The 16,840-nt window shown below is 35.9% G+C and overlaps 1 protein-coding gene across 1 annotated transcript in view; it reads left to right on the top strand.

Annotated features, from left to right (window-relative positions):
• Nucleotides 1-16,840, top strand: part of LOC129742447 (uncharacterized) — a 584,572-nt gene that overhangs the window by 125,712 nt on the left and 442,020 nt on the right. The window contains exon 2 of the mRNA XM_055734387.1: nucleotides 798-1,432. Coding sequence (XP_055590362.1) covers nucleotides 1,387-1,432 — 46 coding nt within the window. The 5' untranslated portion in view covers nucleotides 798-1,386. The remainder of the gene's footprint in view (nucleotides 1-797; nucleotides 1,433-16,840) is intronic.

Here is a 16,840-nt window from a genome sequence, read left to right as displayed (position 1 = left end):
TAAAGGTAAAGGTAAAGGTAAAGGTAAAGGTAAAGGTAAAGGTAAAGGTAAAGGTAAAGGTAAAGGTAAAGGTAAAGGTAAAGGTAAAGGTAAAGGTAAAGGTAAAGGTAAAGGTAAAGGTAAAGGTAAAGGTAAAGGTAAAGGTAAAGGTAAAGGTAAAGGTAAAGGTAAAGGTAAAGGTAAAGGTAAAGGTAAAGGGCTTTTTTCATCCAAACTCATCGACAAATTTTAATAATTTTAACAATAAGGCTTCTTAAAAACACGTTTTATGATTATTTATATAACACTTTCTCAAAAAACTTAATTTTGAAGGCATAAATAAAAAAAAACATCATAATTTGTTTTTTTCGGCTAATTTGTCGAAGAATCCAAGAGTTTTCCAATGAAATCCGGGCAACCAGGCTGGGTCGAGATGTTCCAAAATTTTGTATGCAATATCCGGGCAAACCCGGATAAAGTCCCGGGCAATCTGGCAACCTTGGGTTAAGGTTAAGGTCTAATTTAGCATAAAAATTAAAGGTTAATTAACAAATATTAGAGTTTGATGCACTTCTGGTTTGTTTGTTGTGAAAAAACAGTGTATTGATCTTTTTTTATAAACCATCTGACATTTACCCATTTAAAAATCATATTTAAAGACACCCCTAGCTTTTTCTAGCATAAACAAAATCTTAACCTTACCCAAATTTCGTCGCTCTCCCTTATGCGACACACGTTTTTACGACATTCGCAGCCAGTAACGCTAATCCCGGTTCCCTGATATGATTTTTTTCTCGTTCTTTCTGCATCGTTTTCAGGGTCTTCTCAAAGCCAAACCACGCAAAAACTCGTCAGAAAACAACAACAACCCAGTAAATGCCATCAGTTGAAATGTCGAACAAACAAATTCCCAGCCTAGGCGTTGCGTACTTGCGAGCCGACCAACTAACTAACTAACCAACTAACTAGTTAGCGGGTTTGGAAGGTGGGAACATAAAAGGAAACAAAACACAAACACACGAAGAACCTTCAGTCGCCAGGATTCGTGATAGACCAATTTCCTCAGCCCCGAAAGAACTTCCTCCACCCACTCACCTGAAATCCAAGCGTCGTCGGAATCCTGCTCGAATACGCGAAAGTGTTGTCGTTGTCGTCGCCGTCGTCGTTGATGTTATGCGGTTTTGGAAGAAAGCAATTTCGTGAACGGAAGTGAGCTTCAATCCTAGAAGAAGTAGCTGAAGAACACACCGGGAATAATAACTGGAACAATAACAGTCAACGAACCGGAAGAACGAGCCCTAGCAGAAAAAAAAACGAAACCAAAGAAAATCCGGTGAATTCCGGTCCGTAAGAAGACTTGAAAGACACGGGCAGACAGAAATCTTCATACATATCATCATCGCCATCATGCTCCTGACACTGCTGAGATTCGTTTTCATCGTTCTGATATTCGGTAAGTACCGTGAATTTATCTGTCTTGAAATAATTGAGGGAAAGATTGAAATTTTTACTAAATTTTTCTGACAAAAAATTTCGAAAAAAAAGCTTCAATCGACATTCAATATAAAACAATTTAAAATAATGTAATTTTTTAAAGTTTTAACAATTTTGACAATTTTGACAATTTTGACAATTTTTTAAAGTTTTGACAATTTTGACAATTTTGACAATTTTGACAATTTTGACAATTTTGACAATTTTGACAATTTTGACAATTTTGACAATTTTGACAATTTTGACAATTTTGACAATTTTGACAATTTTGACAATTTTGACAATTTTGACAATTTTGACAATTTTGACAATTTTGACAATTTTGACAATTTTGACAATTTTGACAATTTTGACAATTTTGACAATTTTGACAATTTTGACAATTTTGACAATTTTGACAATTTTGACAATTTTGACAATTTTGACAATTTTGACAATTTTGACAATTTTGACAATTTTGACAATTTTGACAATTTTAACTATTTTAAGAATTTTGACAATTTTAAGAATTTTGAGAATTTTGAGAATTTTGACAATATTGACAATTTTGACAATCTTGGAAATTTTGACAATATTGATAATTTTGACAATTTTTTCCTTTGAATGATTTCTCGAGAGGAAAATGAAGAGGGATTTAAAAATCATTGATTTAATTTGTTGTTGAAATTCATCTCAAAGCTCAATCTAAATTCTGGAAACAGCTTTGAATGGTGAATTTCGAAACTTTATTTCTTATGCTTTCAAAGTTTCATACGTAGAACTTTTTAGACCTGATTCATTGTGGTGAGTTTACGCATAACGAGGTACTTTTTCAGCTGAGGGATGAATCAGAAGTTTTCTGAAACTTGGGCATGCGCCCTAGCAATTGGGATAAAAGGAGCACAGAACAGCTTTCGAAGCTTTCAAATGTTTGGCCTCGAATGTTGGTTACACTGGTTGTCAAAGCTTTGTTGATAAACATTTCATCCATCCGGCGTGCGAAAGTTTTATTTTAGAAATTCTAATACGAACTTCGAATCGTCCTTCGAATTCCTGATAAACTTAGATGAGACGATGAGCTTTCTCAGGATTCTTCTTATAACGACGAAAGCTACGTCAGCATATGCTTTCATCGCAGTGTTTCAACACTTTTTTCAACTTGTTTATCCACATGCAGTTTAAACTTTTATATAAGATAAACTGACCATATTCATAAGCTAAGTAAGGTTTGAAGCTTACGATTAAAGCTTAATTCTTTTAGAAATGGGACACTTTCTTTTGCTACTAGCTCGTTTACTAGTTATCGGACATTCAAAATTTTGACAGCATTTTGCTACCTGTAAAAAGTACTATCCCACTTATTTTTTTTTTTTCAAAATTCTAAATTTAAGCGTTTTTGAGATTTTCACGATGCAAGAGAAAAAGGAAAAATAATTTTGCACAGTTTTCTTCAAAATCCATCATTATCATATTCATGGCTGACAAAACCGTTAATCATTCAAAGAATTACTGTCTGTGAGTGGTGGAAAAGTATGCAAACACTGTCAAAATTTTCCACAATGTTCAAATCAAGCATTGGAGTGAAGCACGTGATCGACAACTTCGGTTAAGGGTCATCAGGGAGGTCAGGTTTTTTTTTGTTTTTTGATAGGAATTTACCACTAGGTGGCATTCTTCCCTAGGGAGGAAGCATTTTTAATGATGAAAAAACGAAAAAATAAGTGCAGATCGCTGTAATTAAAAAAAAAATTCTCCGGTAAACTGACAGTGTTGCCTGATGATGAGTCATTCAAACCTAACCTCAGACAACAATATTTTGCAAGGTCCAGAGCTCGTAAGCTGTATAGCCGGTACCGATACTATGCGGCAGATGATATCTGATGAACGTCAAAACTTAAGAAATACTCTATTTCAAACAAATTCCAGCGTCTGAATCCTATTCCATGTCTTCTCGTGGCAAGGTCCCTAGCATATTAAAGTATGTATTTGCTGGTTGTTTTTTTTTTTTATAAAATATAATGATTTGCTAAAATACTGCTCCTGTGGAAAAAAAATAAAAATTTTCAAAACAAAAATTTCGGTTTTCGCTGTTTTTAAAAGAGTAATTTTTTACTTGTAATTAAATACCCTTCACAACCAACGATCTATACTAACCAATTATACTTGAAGTTCAATCTCATAATGGTTTTACTTCGTTATTGTAAGATTTTACCAGCAGAAATTCCCTTGAAAACGCTTTAACACTAAACGTACCGATACTTACGCCGAGAATGCTGGACACCAGCTGTTAGAAGCAGTTAAGAGTTTGGATTCAAATTAAGTAAGACAGCCGTAACGAAAGCACGCGGTGACACATTTTGTAAGTGCGAAAAAGTGAAATAATTGCAAGTCATAAAGTGTGTTAATTTAAAGTTTTTATATTTTTATCGAAATACAGTTTTTCTGAAGATGGCTGAAATCATCCAGTAGGCCGAAACGTAAAAGAATTGTTATTATTTGATTCGACAATCACCGAAAAATATCAACTTAAAAAGATAACAACAACTGGCGCCGACTGGCGGTGATCAAAACCCGTAAACCACAATCAAAATTTGTAAATAAAATGACAAAATTCTTCTAGAACTAAAATTACGAAACAAATTTGACGAAAAGTTTACAAATATGAAAAATAAAATAACAAAAAAAATACAATACAATTACAAATATTTGAAAAACATTTGATAAATCTTTGAAATAATTATGACAAAGGTGATAAAAGTATGGCAAAAACTTAACATTGAAATGACAAAAATATGACAAATGTGCTAGAATATGGAAATTTTTTGACAAAATTAAATAGCGAAAATATGACAAATGTGATGACAATTTGACGAAATAATGGTAAAATCTGACAAAATAAAGACAAAAATATAGATTTGTCATCAATGTAGCTCAGTTGTACCGGATAAGTTATTTTTGTATTTTTTTGTCATCTGCATCGTTGATATAAGTCGTGAACGACATTGGGATGAAAAAACAAAAAAATAGGCAAAACTGTGGAAAATTTTTGACAATCCAATGAAAATAAAAAAATGTGACAGAACTTTGACAAAAGTTGACAATGAAATGACAGAACTCTGAAATCAAATTTTGTTTTTTTTTTGTCATAGTTTTGCCCATTTTCGTCAGTTTTTATTATATTTTTGTCGTTATTTTGTCATATTTTAGACACTTTCGTCTTATTTTTGTCATATTTTTATCACATTCATAATATTTTTGAAAAAGTATTGTCATATTTTTGTCATTTTATTGCCAATTTTTTTCATATGTGTCATATTTTGTTAGTTTTTATAGTTGTCATGTTTTTAATACATTTTTTATGTTTTCTATAATGTTGTTAATTCTTTGTCAGTTTTTTTTCGAGTTTTTTAAATAATGTAGTTTTTTTGTCATTATTTTTCAAATTTTTTTAAGGCTTTTTTTCAGATTTTTTTTTTATTTTACCGTCCAATTTGTGCCATCTGTCATAATTTTTTTTTATTATTTTGGTGATGGCTTTGTCACTTTATCGTAAAATTTATCAAAGTTTTGTCATATTCTACTCACATTATGGACATCATTTTTATATTTTTTGTCATATTTTTGTCAGAGTTTCTTTATATTTTTTGATCATAAAATGGTCATGTTTTGGCCATAATATTGTCGTAATTTTATTATATAGTAGACCTCTCTCCCCTCCCCGTTAGCGTCTGAAAATGCCAAGCAAAATGTTACTCTCCAAACGAAAAATTTCAAACTCCAAATCAAATATTCATGAACAATTCAAATGATTCCAGTGAAAAAATGTCGACTCAGAACCTTGAAATCTTATCCCAGGCCAATAATTATACTACAGTTTTAAAAAAAAAATACAAAAAACTATCAAATCACCCAGCTTTTACCCAAATTTTCGCTCTTTATTAGCAAAATCAAACAAAAATTTAAATTCAGACATTAAATTATTGTAATTTGCGCCTAAGTTTTGGAGTAAATTTTATCAACATTAATGTGACGATTGATGAATTGCAGTAAACCAAAGTCAAGTGTTTTTCTTCGTGATTTTATTCAAAAATTTTAAAATTGACGAATATTTCAGAAAATATCCCGGATTTGTACGGCCCGGAAAAAATAGGAAGCTTAGGCTAGAATAATGCCGAAATTTGTGGTTTCAGATTTGCTTATAATTGCTTATAAAAAAAATGAAACTATTTTTAAGATTTTAAATTTTGACTGTTGATTCTTATGCTGAATTGAATCTTAAGAAAGTTTCATGGTGATCCAGAATTAAAAAATCGGAAACAGTTTGATTATTCCCAATATTCCTTTACATTCACAGTTTGAATTTCGAATCAATAACTGAAGAAAGAATTCACATTGAAAACCAACAATTCAGAATTCAAATATGAGATTTCTAGTTGAGAAATCTTATCAAAATTTCGCCTTTTGGCTCACTATCAATAAGAATAATTATCTGGAACTCAGATTCAAAAATTGTTATCAAATTCTGAATTTAAATTTCAAATTCAGGTTCAAAAGGCAGAACTCTGGTTCGGAATCAGAATTAAAAATTTAGATTCAGCTCGAGGATAAGTTTTAGAATCAAAATAAAATATCAATGTGAGAATTTTTTTAAGGATTCAAATAACAGACGATCGCCGTTTTCTAATTTTGATCCTGGATTCAAAACTAAAATTTAAAATTCTATCAGAATTTGTTTTGAACACAAACCAGAAGGAATCACAAAAATAAAATAAATTTTGATTTTAGAGAAAACCAGATTTTTTTAATTCAACTGAAAATATGTTTTCCTGTTTTTTTGTTTAACATTAGTCATGTTGCAGTTTCAAACTTTAATTTTAAAACTCAATCGAGTTAACAAAAGTAGAAATTTAATCTGATGTGAACCCCAAACCAAATCCATTTCATTTATCAATAAATATTTGAAATTTCTTTAACCAATGCTTCAAATGGTTATACTTGTGGTTAAAAAGAACTAGCTCATCACTTTCTTATTTAAGAAAATATAACAAAAAACTTCTTTAAAATGAAATCTGCAAATCCATAATTTATTTTTTTAACTTCTTGAGAATAATCAGAAACTTCTAGGATTTATTTCCGAAAGTTAGAAATTAGTATAAACACCTTACTATTGATGTAAAATGATTCAAACCTGAATAAAAATATAGATTCCATTTTTAAAACTATTCTTTATGCTTGCATTGTTCAAGCAAAAATGTTATATAAAATATATTTTCACCAAAACACCTCCCCTCCATGAGGCGATTCTTTCCCGGGCCCCAAGTTCAATTCTATTTATATACTAGATTATTAATTTATTCCTCACACTTATTAATTATTCGTTTTTTCATTTAATAATTCGATTCGATCCCATTAAGGCATGCGTACATTTGAGAGAAGCTGGGTGTGCCATTTGATTTACTAATTTAATCTTTTCCTTCCATCTGTTGTTTCAATCCGCTTTTGTAGCCAAAAATCGAAACATATCGAAAGCCCAAAAGCCAAAATCATCCTGTGCTGGTGTCTATTTCAATCATTTGACCAAAAAACCTCCATACCACCCTCATTTTTTTTTCGTCGGTTAAGCGTCGGTAGTATTTTTTTGCGGCTTTTGTTCATCTATATTTGGACTTCGATTTTTTTTTTTTGCTATTTTACCTCCCAGATGGTTGGCCCTTTTGGCAATCATTTTGGCGGAACAATCCCATTATGGTCGCTTCAATTGATTGATAATCATCACATATGTATTTGTGGTTTTTTTTTCTGTTGGTGTCTTTCGGTGGTTCATTTTATTTTTCCCGCAGTCGGGAAAAATGTGGTTTGTCTATTTTTTTGCATCTCATTTGTGGTTTTGAGGTGTCACTGGTCGTGTATGACAACTCATACTACCTTGAAGTGGAATGTCAAATATTTTCTGAAAAAAACCAGGTCAATGGATCGGTATTGCCTTGATAATTGGGTATTGAAACCGTTTTTGTTCGGATAACAATGTTGTAAGCAGTAAATACCGATACGGTGACCCGCTTTAATAGAGCTTCACGTAAGGTCATGAATGAATAAACTTTGGTTCCATTCACGAATTCACGGTATAACCTCGTCGTCCCACATCGGAGTTTTCTCTCAATCTCGATGGCTGTCGGACCATTGACATCGCCAAACTATAGAGCCAGCCAAATTGGTTCTGATCGATTGTTTTATTTTTTTTATTCGCTTTCTCAGTCGAAGAAAAACCAGCCAGACTGCAGCTGATTCGGGTAATGAAATTGTGCAACTTTATTGAAACATACCGACTGGACCGAATTTCCAAAAGCACAGACGCCGGAGTTTGCTTGCTTGCCATTGGCAGCTCATTATACTTGAATCAACTGCAACTGAAACTGGGAGTGAATGGGTTGTTCCGATTCAGAAGCTTTTCGAAGCGTGGTGGCTGAGGGTGGTGTTGGCGTTTTGGATGCTTTATAGTTGGTATATATTATAACAACAACCAAATATTTATTAGGGGAGAACGGGGAAGGCACTTTTACTGGGTCGATTTGGGATCATTTTTGAATTTCTCAAACCCTGGGGTCTTAAAAGCTTCGTTTTGGTTCAAAACTTATCCATGATTTTTTGCAGAATTTTCAAGCAACGTTTACATGAGTAAATTTTAACTTTTAGGTTTGTATGGAAAAATTTAATAATTTGTGCTGAAAAATCAACATAATTTTTTTTTTCTGTGGAATCGAGATGGTTTATGGTTTTGTACCAATTAATAAATTTTCTAATGGAAATTTTTCGCTGTAAAACTTTGTTGAAGACCGTAACTTTGTATCTTATTAGACAAAAAAGTTATTAGCTGGTTAACAGGGGTATGTCTTTATTCATTGATAAACGATAAATTCAAAGACACCATTGCTGGATGCCTTGCGAGGTATTGCATGACTACTTTTCAAGCAATGACAATTTACTCAAAATTCACAGATTTCACAGAATTTTTAAATTTCGAATGGATTTTCAAAATTATATTTTTTTTGGCAAACACAAAATAAAGTTTTCTTATTAGTCCTGCTACGTGATTCCATGTTCCAGAGACCGTGATGTGATAGATCTCGGAGACTCGGTTTGCTACAAACTCTTTCCAACGCAAAGGTGGGGATGATAGCAAACACTTAACTATCATGGAATTAGTCACAAACTAAGATTTCGCTGACTGCAACTCGATGCTTCTGGAGACTCTCTCATACAGGTGCGCGAAAAGTAAAGCTGATGACAAATCTAATCTAATATTCTTTTTCAACAGGGTTGGCAGGGACTACTTTCGAATTCGCCGGCAAAAGTCGAACTAGAATCTCCTCATTAGCATCCACGGTTCATATATATGAGCATGCTACGTACGCTTTGTCTGATGCATCACAAAATCCGTTTATTTCTACAACTCTTGTTTCCTGACTAAAACCGACCCAACGGGGCACTGACAAACTGTCTAAACTTGCAAAATTTCGATGACACTCCCTCCACTGCTCCTGAAGCTCAACGGTCAGTTCCTCATCCCAATCATTTTGGAGTTTCCACCGATTTTTTTTATAAAGATTTGAACTAGGATTACGACGGCTCCAACTAGTTCTAAGGTATTGAAAAGCCGTGCTACGTCTGACAATACTTTTCGCTTAGTTATCGGTGCTTTATAATCCTAAGAAATCGTACTGAAGTGGAAGTCGTCGGAGCTAGGCTGCTGTTCGAATAAGCAACACTTATTTTGGTAGAAAGTTGTTTCAAAGCTAAAATTTTATAATTTTTCAGTATCGTGAACTTAATAAATAATAGATTTCAGAAACTTACATTTAAGTGCCTTTGTAATAACGAAAATGACAGCGGATATAGATTGAGATTATATTTCTGATTTTCAGATGAATCGTTTTGGGTCAATCAGCGCTTCCTAGTAGATTTTAATGTAAGATTAACTAGATCTGACTTATAAATTTAACTAAGATTTATTTTTGGTAGAAATCTTACCAAAATCTGTTAGAACAGATGACAATTTTTCACGACTTGCTGCTACAGAAATTAAGGCCAAAATTCCCAACTATAAAGGTTAAAGTGAAGGTAAAAATAACACTTGAATAAATCCTCTCGATAACCTACTTTTTCATACAGAAAATATAACTGAATATAACCGGTTTTAAACTGGATTTTCTCATGTATCCTAGATTTGCCAAACTATTACTTTGTGAACACGTTTTTTCCAAATTCACAGATTTTTCATAATGACATTCCGCTTTTGCTACATTCTAAACAACTATGTACGAGAGCCTGGGACTCACATCTCATTTTCATCCAGCTTACGAGGGTCTTCGCCAACAGCTGCCACTGCAATCCAAGGGTTTTCACAGTAGATCTGGTTGAGTTTAACTCACAAATCAGTCGCTCATCACAGAGATGGGAAGATATTTTTTGTAAAATCTCCAAGCAGTTAGAAACGTACTTTCTGAGAGACATTCTAGCGGAATCCATGCGGGTCATCATTTGTTGCACAAGTTGCTTTCCTTCTTCAATGGATTTGATACTGATCAGCATGTCGTGCGATCGGATATTTCCCAGGATGGAGGGAAAATTGTTTCAAACACCTTGTAGCAAGATAAGAGGCGGAAGAAGTACACAGTATTAAATAATCATGTACACTTACATGTTTTCAGCTGCAAATAATTAGAACAAGTTATTCCTACTAAATTTACATGACTTATGACGTAATGTAAATTCCCGAAAAGAATAATATGCCATTGTGAATTTACATGACAATAAAAATGAAACCGTTCCGGCTTATTAATCCTTTCTAGTTTTGAATCATAATTTATCAACTGCTAGCCATCAGCCTTGTAACAAAGCATGACATTGATTAAATAGATACTCATAATGTTCATGTTTACTCGAAATCCGCAAGCTCCAGATTTGCAACAGCATTTTCTTTGCGCATCAAATCGAACTTGCTGCTTACCGGTCGGCCGTTCGGTGTTTGTTTGTGAAACGATCTTGCTACAGGGTGCATCTGAATTTTCGTTTTAGTTTCGTCAATACTTTTTGGATGGATGATGTAGAAAAAAAAAATTGTCATTACTTTTCAAAAAAGGTAGCACTAAGTTTTTTTTTGTTATATCAGACTTGTTATTTGTTCGTTGTACATTGAAATGTTCTTTGCAAAATGATGGAATTGTAGAAAGGAAAGGGGTAATGAAACTTGCAGAGGTCGGCATTAAAACGCCATTCGCTAGTTAGTTCGCTACATTTTTTTTGTATATTTATTTTTTAACTTCATTTTTGGACAACTTACGACTAAAAAAACTCCATCACCTTATGGAAAATAACATTTATCAGCATTACTGCTTGAATAATTTCGCTTAGTGGAGTTTGTTTCTTCGTTATTTCACCAGAAATCCCGCAAGACTTCATTTCAACCTTATCGGTTAAAGTTATTCTTATATTAAAAAATATTTAAAATTAGGGGCAAGAGGTGAACTGTACCTTAGAACAAAATATCTTTTCTATCCAATAATGTATAAACTTTTATCGAGTAATAAACTATACTTAAGATTTTTTTTACAAACGCAACAAAAAAATGTTTTTATGAACAATTTTAAAAGGATTTTACTATTTTACATTTATGAATATTTGCAAACAATAAGACACACCCTGTGCGCGACTGCAACGTGTTCGATTCCAAACATTGTTTCATGCAAAATTCATGTAAAATTACAACAAATTGACACGAATGAGGAAACGCATGGTTTTTTTCAGGGCAGCGTTATAGTATACAACACATCTGACCGAAGTTTACATAAAATAAAATTTTACATGAAATGTAAAGCTCAGTATTTTTTTCTGTGTATCGTAAGTAACGGTGTTAAGTTCGAAGGTCCGAAAACACCTTGATGAATGAACCTTGATCATTCGATACATCTTGGCTATCTCAGCTACCATCGCGTACTGCTGAAGCCTGAGGCGTGGCGTGATATCCAGCAGCTCAAACCGGACGACTGATCCCACCATGATAGCATCATTCAACGAAACACCAAGAGATGACTTGCATGATGTGTCGAACACCACTCGGAGTTTTGTCGTTGTACTTTCCGGTTTAAACACAGAGAGAGGTGGTATGTGGTAACGTTTTTCTAGTTCCGACTTGTATGACATTTCTTGCATGTGCCCTAGTGCATTTATGGACGAAAGCAGCATACAACTTCTTCAAATCAACATCGGTTTCAAATCGCCTTTCCAGTGCCGTAAAACAACTAACAGCTCTCGTGAGTGAGTTACCAAGTTTATCAATCACAGTCTCTTTTTGGAAACTGTAACGACGAATCGACCTTCAGTGTCATGTATCGCAGTTTCTCGAAAGATTTTCTCACACAACGATTCTTCTATAGACAGGACAATTTTAACGCGACAGGTTTCTAGTTCCCAGAGCTTCAGCAATTGATCTTGCAGATTTACAGTTGAACAAACAAAAGTTCAAGAAATGGATGGTGCTGCGCTTGATACTCGACCCGAGACAATCAATTCGGGATTTTGTAGAGTTGGTCCGTTTGCAGTTATCTTGCGCCTGTGGTGAGCAAGTCCATGTAAAGCATGGATCACGCAAAATCTGGACGCATTAAAAAGGGTCTGTCTCGGAGCTTTGTCAACGAAATAAAAATGTTTTGTAATCACAATGCAGGGAGAACCACTTTTTATAGTTTGGACACCCTTCACTGACCTCAGCGACCATTTTGTTCCACAATCTTTTCATCTCTGTTGCATCCCGAGTCGTCCTCCTTCATCTTCTGCTTGACAATTGCCCAAAAATTTTCGATAGGGCGGAGTTGAGGGCAGTTGGGAGGGTTGATGTCCTTTTAGACAAAATCCACCCGTTTGGTCCGATACCACTGTACATACCTCTTAGGTGTAGTGGCAGCTTGCAAATCCGACGAAAACTTTACTGGTCCTTTGTGAGATCTAATGTACAAAAAAAACGTTTTTTAAGGCACTCCTCCTTGTACATTTCGGAGTCCATGGTCTTGTTTTTTACAAAAACCGGGGTTTTTCGGCCGCAGCTGCAAATACCTTACCAGATCAAACACTTTCTTGCCAACTTATCAGCAAAAACGAATTTGAACTTGGCGAGGACATCACCCCGACCAGTGGCTTTGTAAAATTTTTGGCCTGGAAGCCGCCCAAAATCAGATTTCACGATTTTTGAACCCGACCACGACGGGTTTTTGACGTGGGTGTCCAAAATTAATTTTCGCCTCGCGGCTTCCATTACGTGTAACTTTATTGGAACAAAACGAATCGTTTTGAAATTTTCAGCACTGATAGAGAAAACATTCTCAAACAAAGTACTGTCAAAACATTCGAGATCCGACAACTAGAAGCGCTATGATATAATAAACAGTGCGTCCAGATTATGGATGATCCATGCTTTAATATTCAGCCTCAATTTTTACTTCTATGTTACTCGACCCATGGAAGTACGGATCTGCCAGGAGCGATGCAACAGAAAGCGACAAAGTGGATGGATCAAACGAAGTTGTTGGCGAATGAAGAGTGAGCTTTGGTAATACGAAAAACTGCACAGTTCCTGGAAGCGGGACATCTTCGGCGAACGAGGAGTTATTTCAGCGCTTACAGCCTTGGTTGAAAAACTTTGCGATGATCCAACAGCTTGGACCGACAGGAACGTGGGCGATTCAACGAGGTGCAGCTTCCGAGAGAGGTCACGTGTCATGAGGCAATGTTGCGACCATTAATCAAGAAGAGCTCGCGCAATCAGCGTGTTGCCATGACGATCTTTTGCTCTTATTAGAGCCGTTGACAGAATAATGTTGTTCGAAGAAGAAGCAGGAAGTGCGACATAATTTTGACTGGTGTTACTATGTGTTGAAGTTTGTTGTGTCTTTGTGTATTGTAATTTTGTTTTTGCATTTTGTGTTGAGATATGCAAGTCAAGCTTCCGAAAAGTACTGCCGAATGACAGTATTCTTGCGAACGTCGCACATCCACCTCGGTGAAAGCTTTCCGAATATTTCTTCCCCGACAGTTTTAAAAGGCGCGTTCGTGCGATGTACAACGATGCCTTGGTTTACCTCATGCGAAAGTTTGCTCGTAGATTTGAAAGCCTTTTAAGCTCCATAACAGTTTTGGGAGAACTTCGTGACAGTTTTCAATGCGTTGAATTTCGCATGACAGTACTGCTAACTCCGTCCGACTGTAGCCGAGATTCGCTTTGGATTATCATCCACGCTTGGGCCGAGTTAATTTCGAACGAACGTATGCATTTTCCTTTTGCTTGAAGCTCAAGCTACCTGCTGCGGCTGGTGATCAACCCAATCACCCTCTCCTCCCCTTTTTGCCTAAGGTGCACCGGAACCCCACCGGGCATGGGTACGGTATGGGCACGACAGTCACCCGTGACAGTCCTGCCCAAACTGTCATGCCCTGCAGCCGACAGTTCGGATGAAATAATTTTCGAAATAGGAGGCATGAAGGGACGGAAACGGAACTGTCGGTTGGGTTTGCTACAGCTTAAAGCACAACATTTTCGGTCGCGCAAGCTTTGAGCCGATTGTTCAGATACAGCCTGCGTTGCCGCACGTGTGCGATGTAGCCGAAGCGTTTCGACTCGTTACCGACGGTACAGCATCGAACCGAGTGGTAAGGAAAACCGAGACAGTTTGTTTGGCAAGAAAAAAACTGTCGTAGCAAAGCTGTACTTTTCGGAAGCCTCGTGTATATTCTCGATGTGTGTTGATTGTAGTTGTGGCTGTTGGAACGATGCTTGTTGAACGATGGGTTGTGATGTTGACTGTTGATACGGCTTCGGATTCAACGGGTGTGAAACGGAAGATCGCGACGCGTGATTTAACGGATGATGCTTCTGGTGACAGGTATTTCTACTGCAATTCTCTGCGAAATGACCACTATGGAATCGGCAGACTCTGGCTCGATTAAAAGCGTCCAAACGCTCAGACAATTTTAGACACATGCACTTTTGGCGTGGAAGGGTGAATGCCACGGTTCATTTCAGAATGGACACCAATTCGACGACTTGTATGCGGTATTACATACTGAGCTCCTGGATTGCTTGTTGTCTGTTGAACTTGACTCTTCCGATGGGCCACAGATTGGAGAACACTGCAATATCTGCGTAAGAACTTCTTCAGGTCTTCGTCAATTTCGAAGAGAAACAGGATCAAGACGGGCGCTCAGCATGTAACCCAAGATTGTACTCCAGCTTATGATTTCTTCATTGACCTTCTGCCATATCTGCAGATTCTTCCCGAACTCTGTGATTAGATTATTCAGCCCGTCGTAGCCTTCTTTCTTCAGGGGTTCTGAATCAAATAAAGCGTCCAGATAAGCCTTCAAAATGAGCGCTCCTCCAAAATATCCCAAGCGACATGATAGTTGGCTCCGGTGAGTTTAATGGATCTTCAACGTATCACCTGTGACGGCAGACATGAGATACGTGAACTTTTCCGTAGATCCCAGCTAAGGATTGCAGTGAATGAGACTCCAAAAGATATGTATCTATGAACGTCACCCATTCCTTGATCTTTCCGTTGAAGGTTGAATGTCGAATCTCTGGAAGTTTGACACGAGAAAATGGCGCTGACCGATTTTGAATGAACCTCGACTCGTCGTTTGGCTGAGATGATCTCGATGGTTGAAGTTTCATGAGCATTGAGCATACCCTTCAGCTCGATAAATCGATCCTCGAGCTCCAGCAAAATACTCTCGTTCTCATCCTGTCGTTGCTTTTCTGCTTTATTTTTAGTGTCCTCTTCCAAATCCTCGTCTAGCTTTTCAAAGACCCTTTTTCAAAGCAATCTCTATTTTTCCACGCACTTCATAAAACTCACTACACACTGGATCCAAAGCTTGAATACTTGATCTTAATTGACACCCATCATGATCCAAATTATAGTGTTGCGAAAACCGATCTACATTGTCCAGTATATGCACTATTTGTCGTCCACGTTTTTGCAGAGTTTTTAGCTGCGATTGTAAGTTTCTAATTTTTTTTACAATTCGTTTATTTGAAACGGCTCGGATTGTTGGTTGTTGTAAGTTTCTAGCCATGTTAATCTTTTTCACAACCACCGGAACAACACTGGTGAAAAAACCAACGCAAACTAAGACCAACTTATGCAACCAAGAAAAACACCTCACATACAATCTCAATCTTCATTTCTCAACAACACAATAGTACTTCCCAAATTATGCGATGAACTACGATGTCCGATGTCCTGGAGGTTGCCTTCAAGTCCCGTGATGTCCTTCCTAGGTGTCGGGGTTCGCTCCAAGCTGGCTCGATGCACTTTTAAAAACACTTTCAGGCACTCATCACACACGTTTAATTGATCGATAAGCAGCGCAATCAGTTTGCAATGGCGAATTTTCGCGTCCCAAGCCAGCAGCACAAAAGGGTCCACTTTTAATTGTCTGGGAAAAGTTATTTGAGATGGCGATTTTTGCGTCGCCAATCAGCAGCACAATTTGCAAAACACCGCGAAACTTATCCACTAATCCGAAACTAGTCCATACAAATTCTCCGGTCAAACGTAATTAGATTGTCCATCCCGAGATTTCCCGGTCGGGAATTCCGGATTCCCGAGAACCATAGTTTCATTCCCGGGAATTCCCGACATATATGAAAATATTTCTCTGGAAAATTCGGATAGTCTCTGGAACCATTATTATTGTTCTTTTTGAAAATGTAGTCATAAAAAACTGTTTGAAAATATGCCAATTCCTGAAGCAGTAAACATTTTGCAGCCATTTGGAGCAATTTTTTTTTTATTCAAACAGATAAAATAAAAAGATTACATGTATTTTCATACCGTTTTCATTGAACGAAAACCCATAACCCTTCGAAAATTATATGAAAAATCGCACAGCAGGTAGCCAGATTGTGATTTCTCGGAAGGAAAATTTATGCGCTTGTTTCCCTCTGACTTTGAAAGCCAGATGAATTTTCAAACTTAAAAATGACCAAGGCATCGTTTTTTCCATATGAAGAACAATTATAAAAAGTGTTCAGATAAACAAAAAAAAAGTTGGATAAATCATCCAAATAAAAAGATAAAAAACATTATCCAACCAATAATTGCACGAATAAATTCTTCATTTCGCCTGTTCGGGTTAAAGTTCGTTAGGCTGTTTTTAATTTATCATTGTTGAAAACAGTTAGATTTATCTAGTAAAAAAAAAATTTAAAAAAAAAACATTATGAAGCGAACATTTCGAACAAATTATGGGCTTGTGTGCAGAAGAGGTTTGATAAGCTATATAGCAATCGAAGTGCATATATTTTACATGTTTTTGAATATTTCCCGAGATC

This window comes from Uranotaenia lowii, chromosome 1 (genome assembly GCF_029784155.1).
Source record: "Uranotaenia lowii strain MFRU-FL chromosome 1, ASM2978415v1, whole genome shotgun sequence".
Classification (NCBI taxonomy): domain Eukaryota; kingdom Metazoa; phylum Arthropoda; class Insecta; order Diptera; family Culicidae; genus Uranotaenia; species Uranotaenia lowii.
Note: the sequence above shows the minus strand (reverse complement) of the source record. Positions and strands in the feature narration are given on the sequence as shown.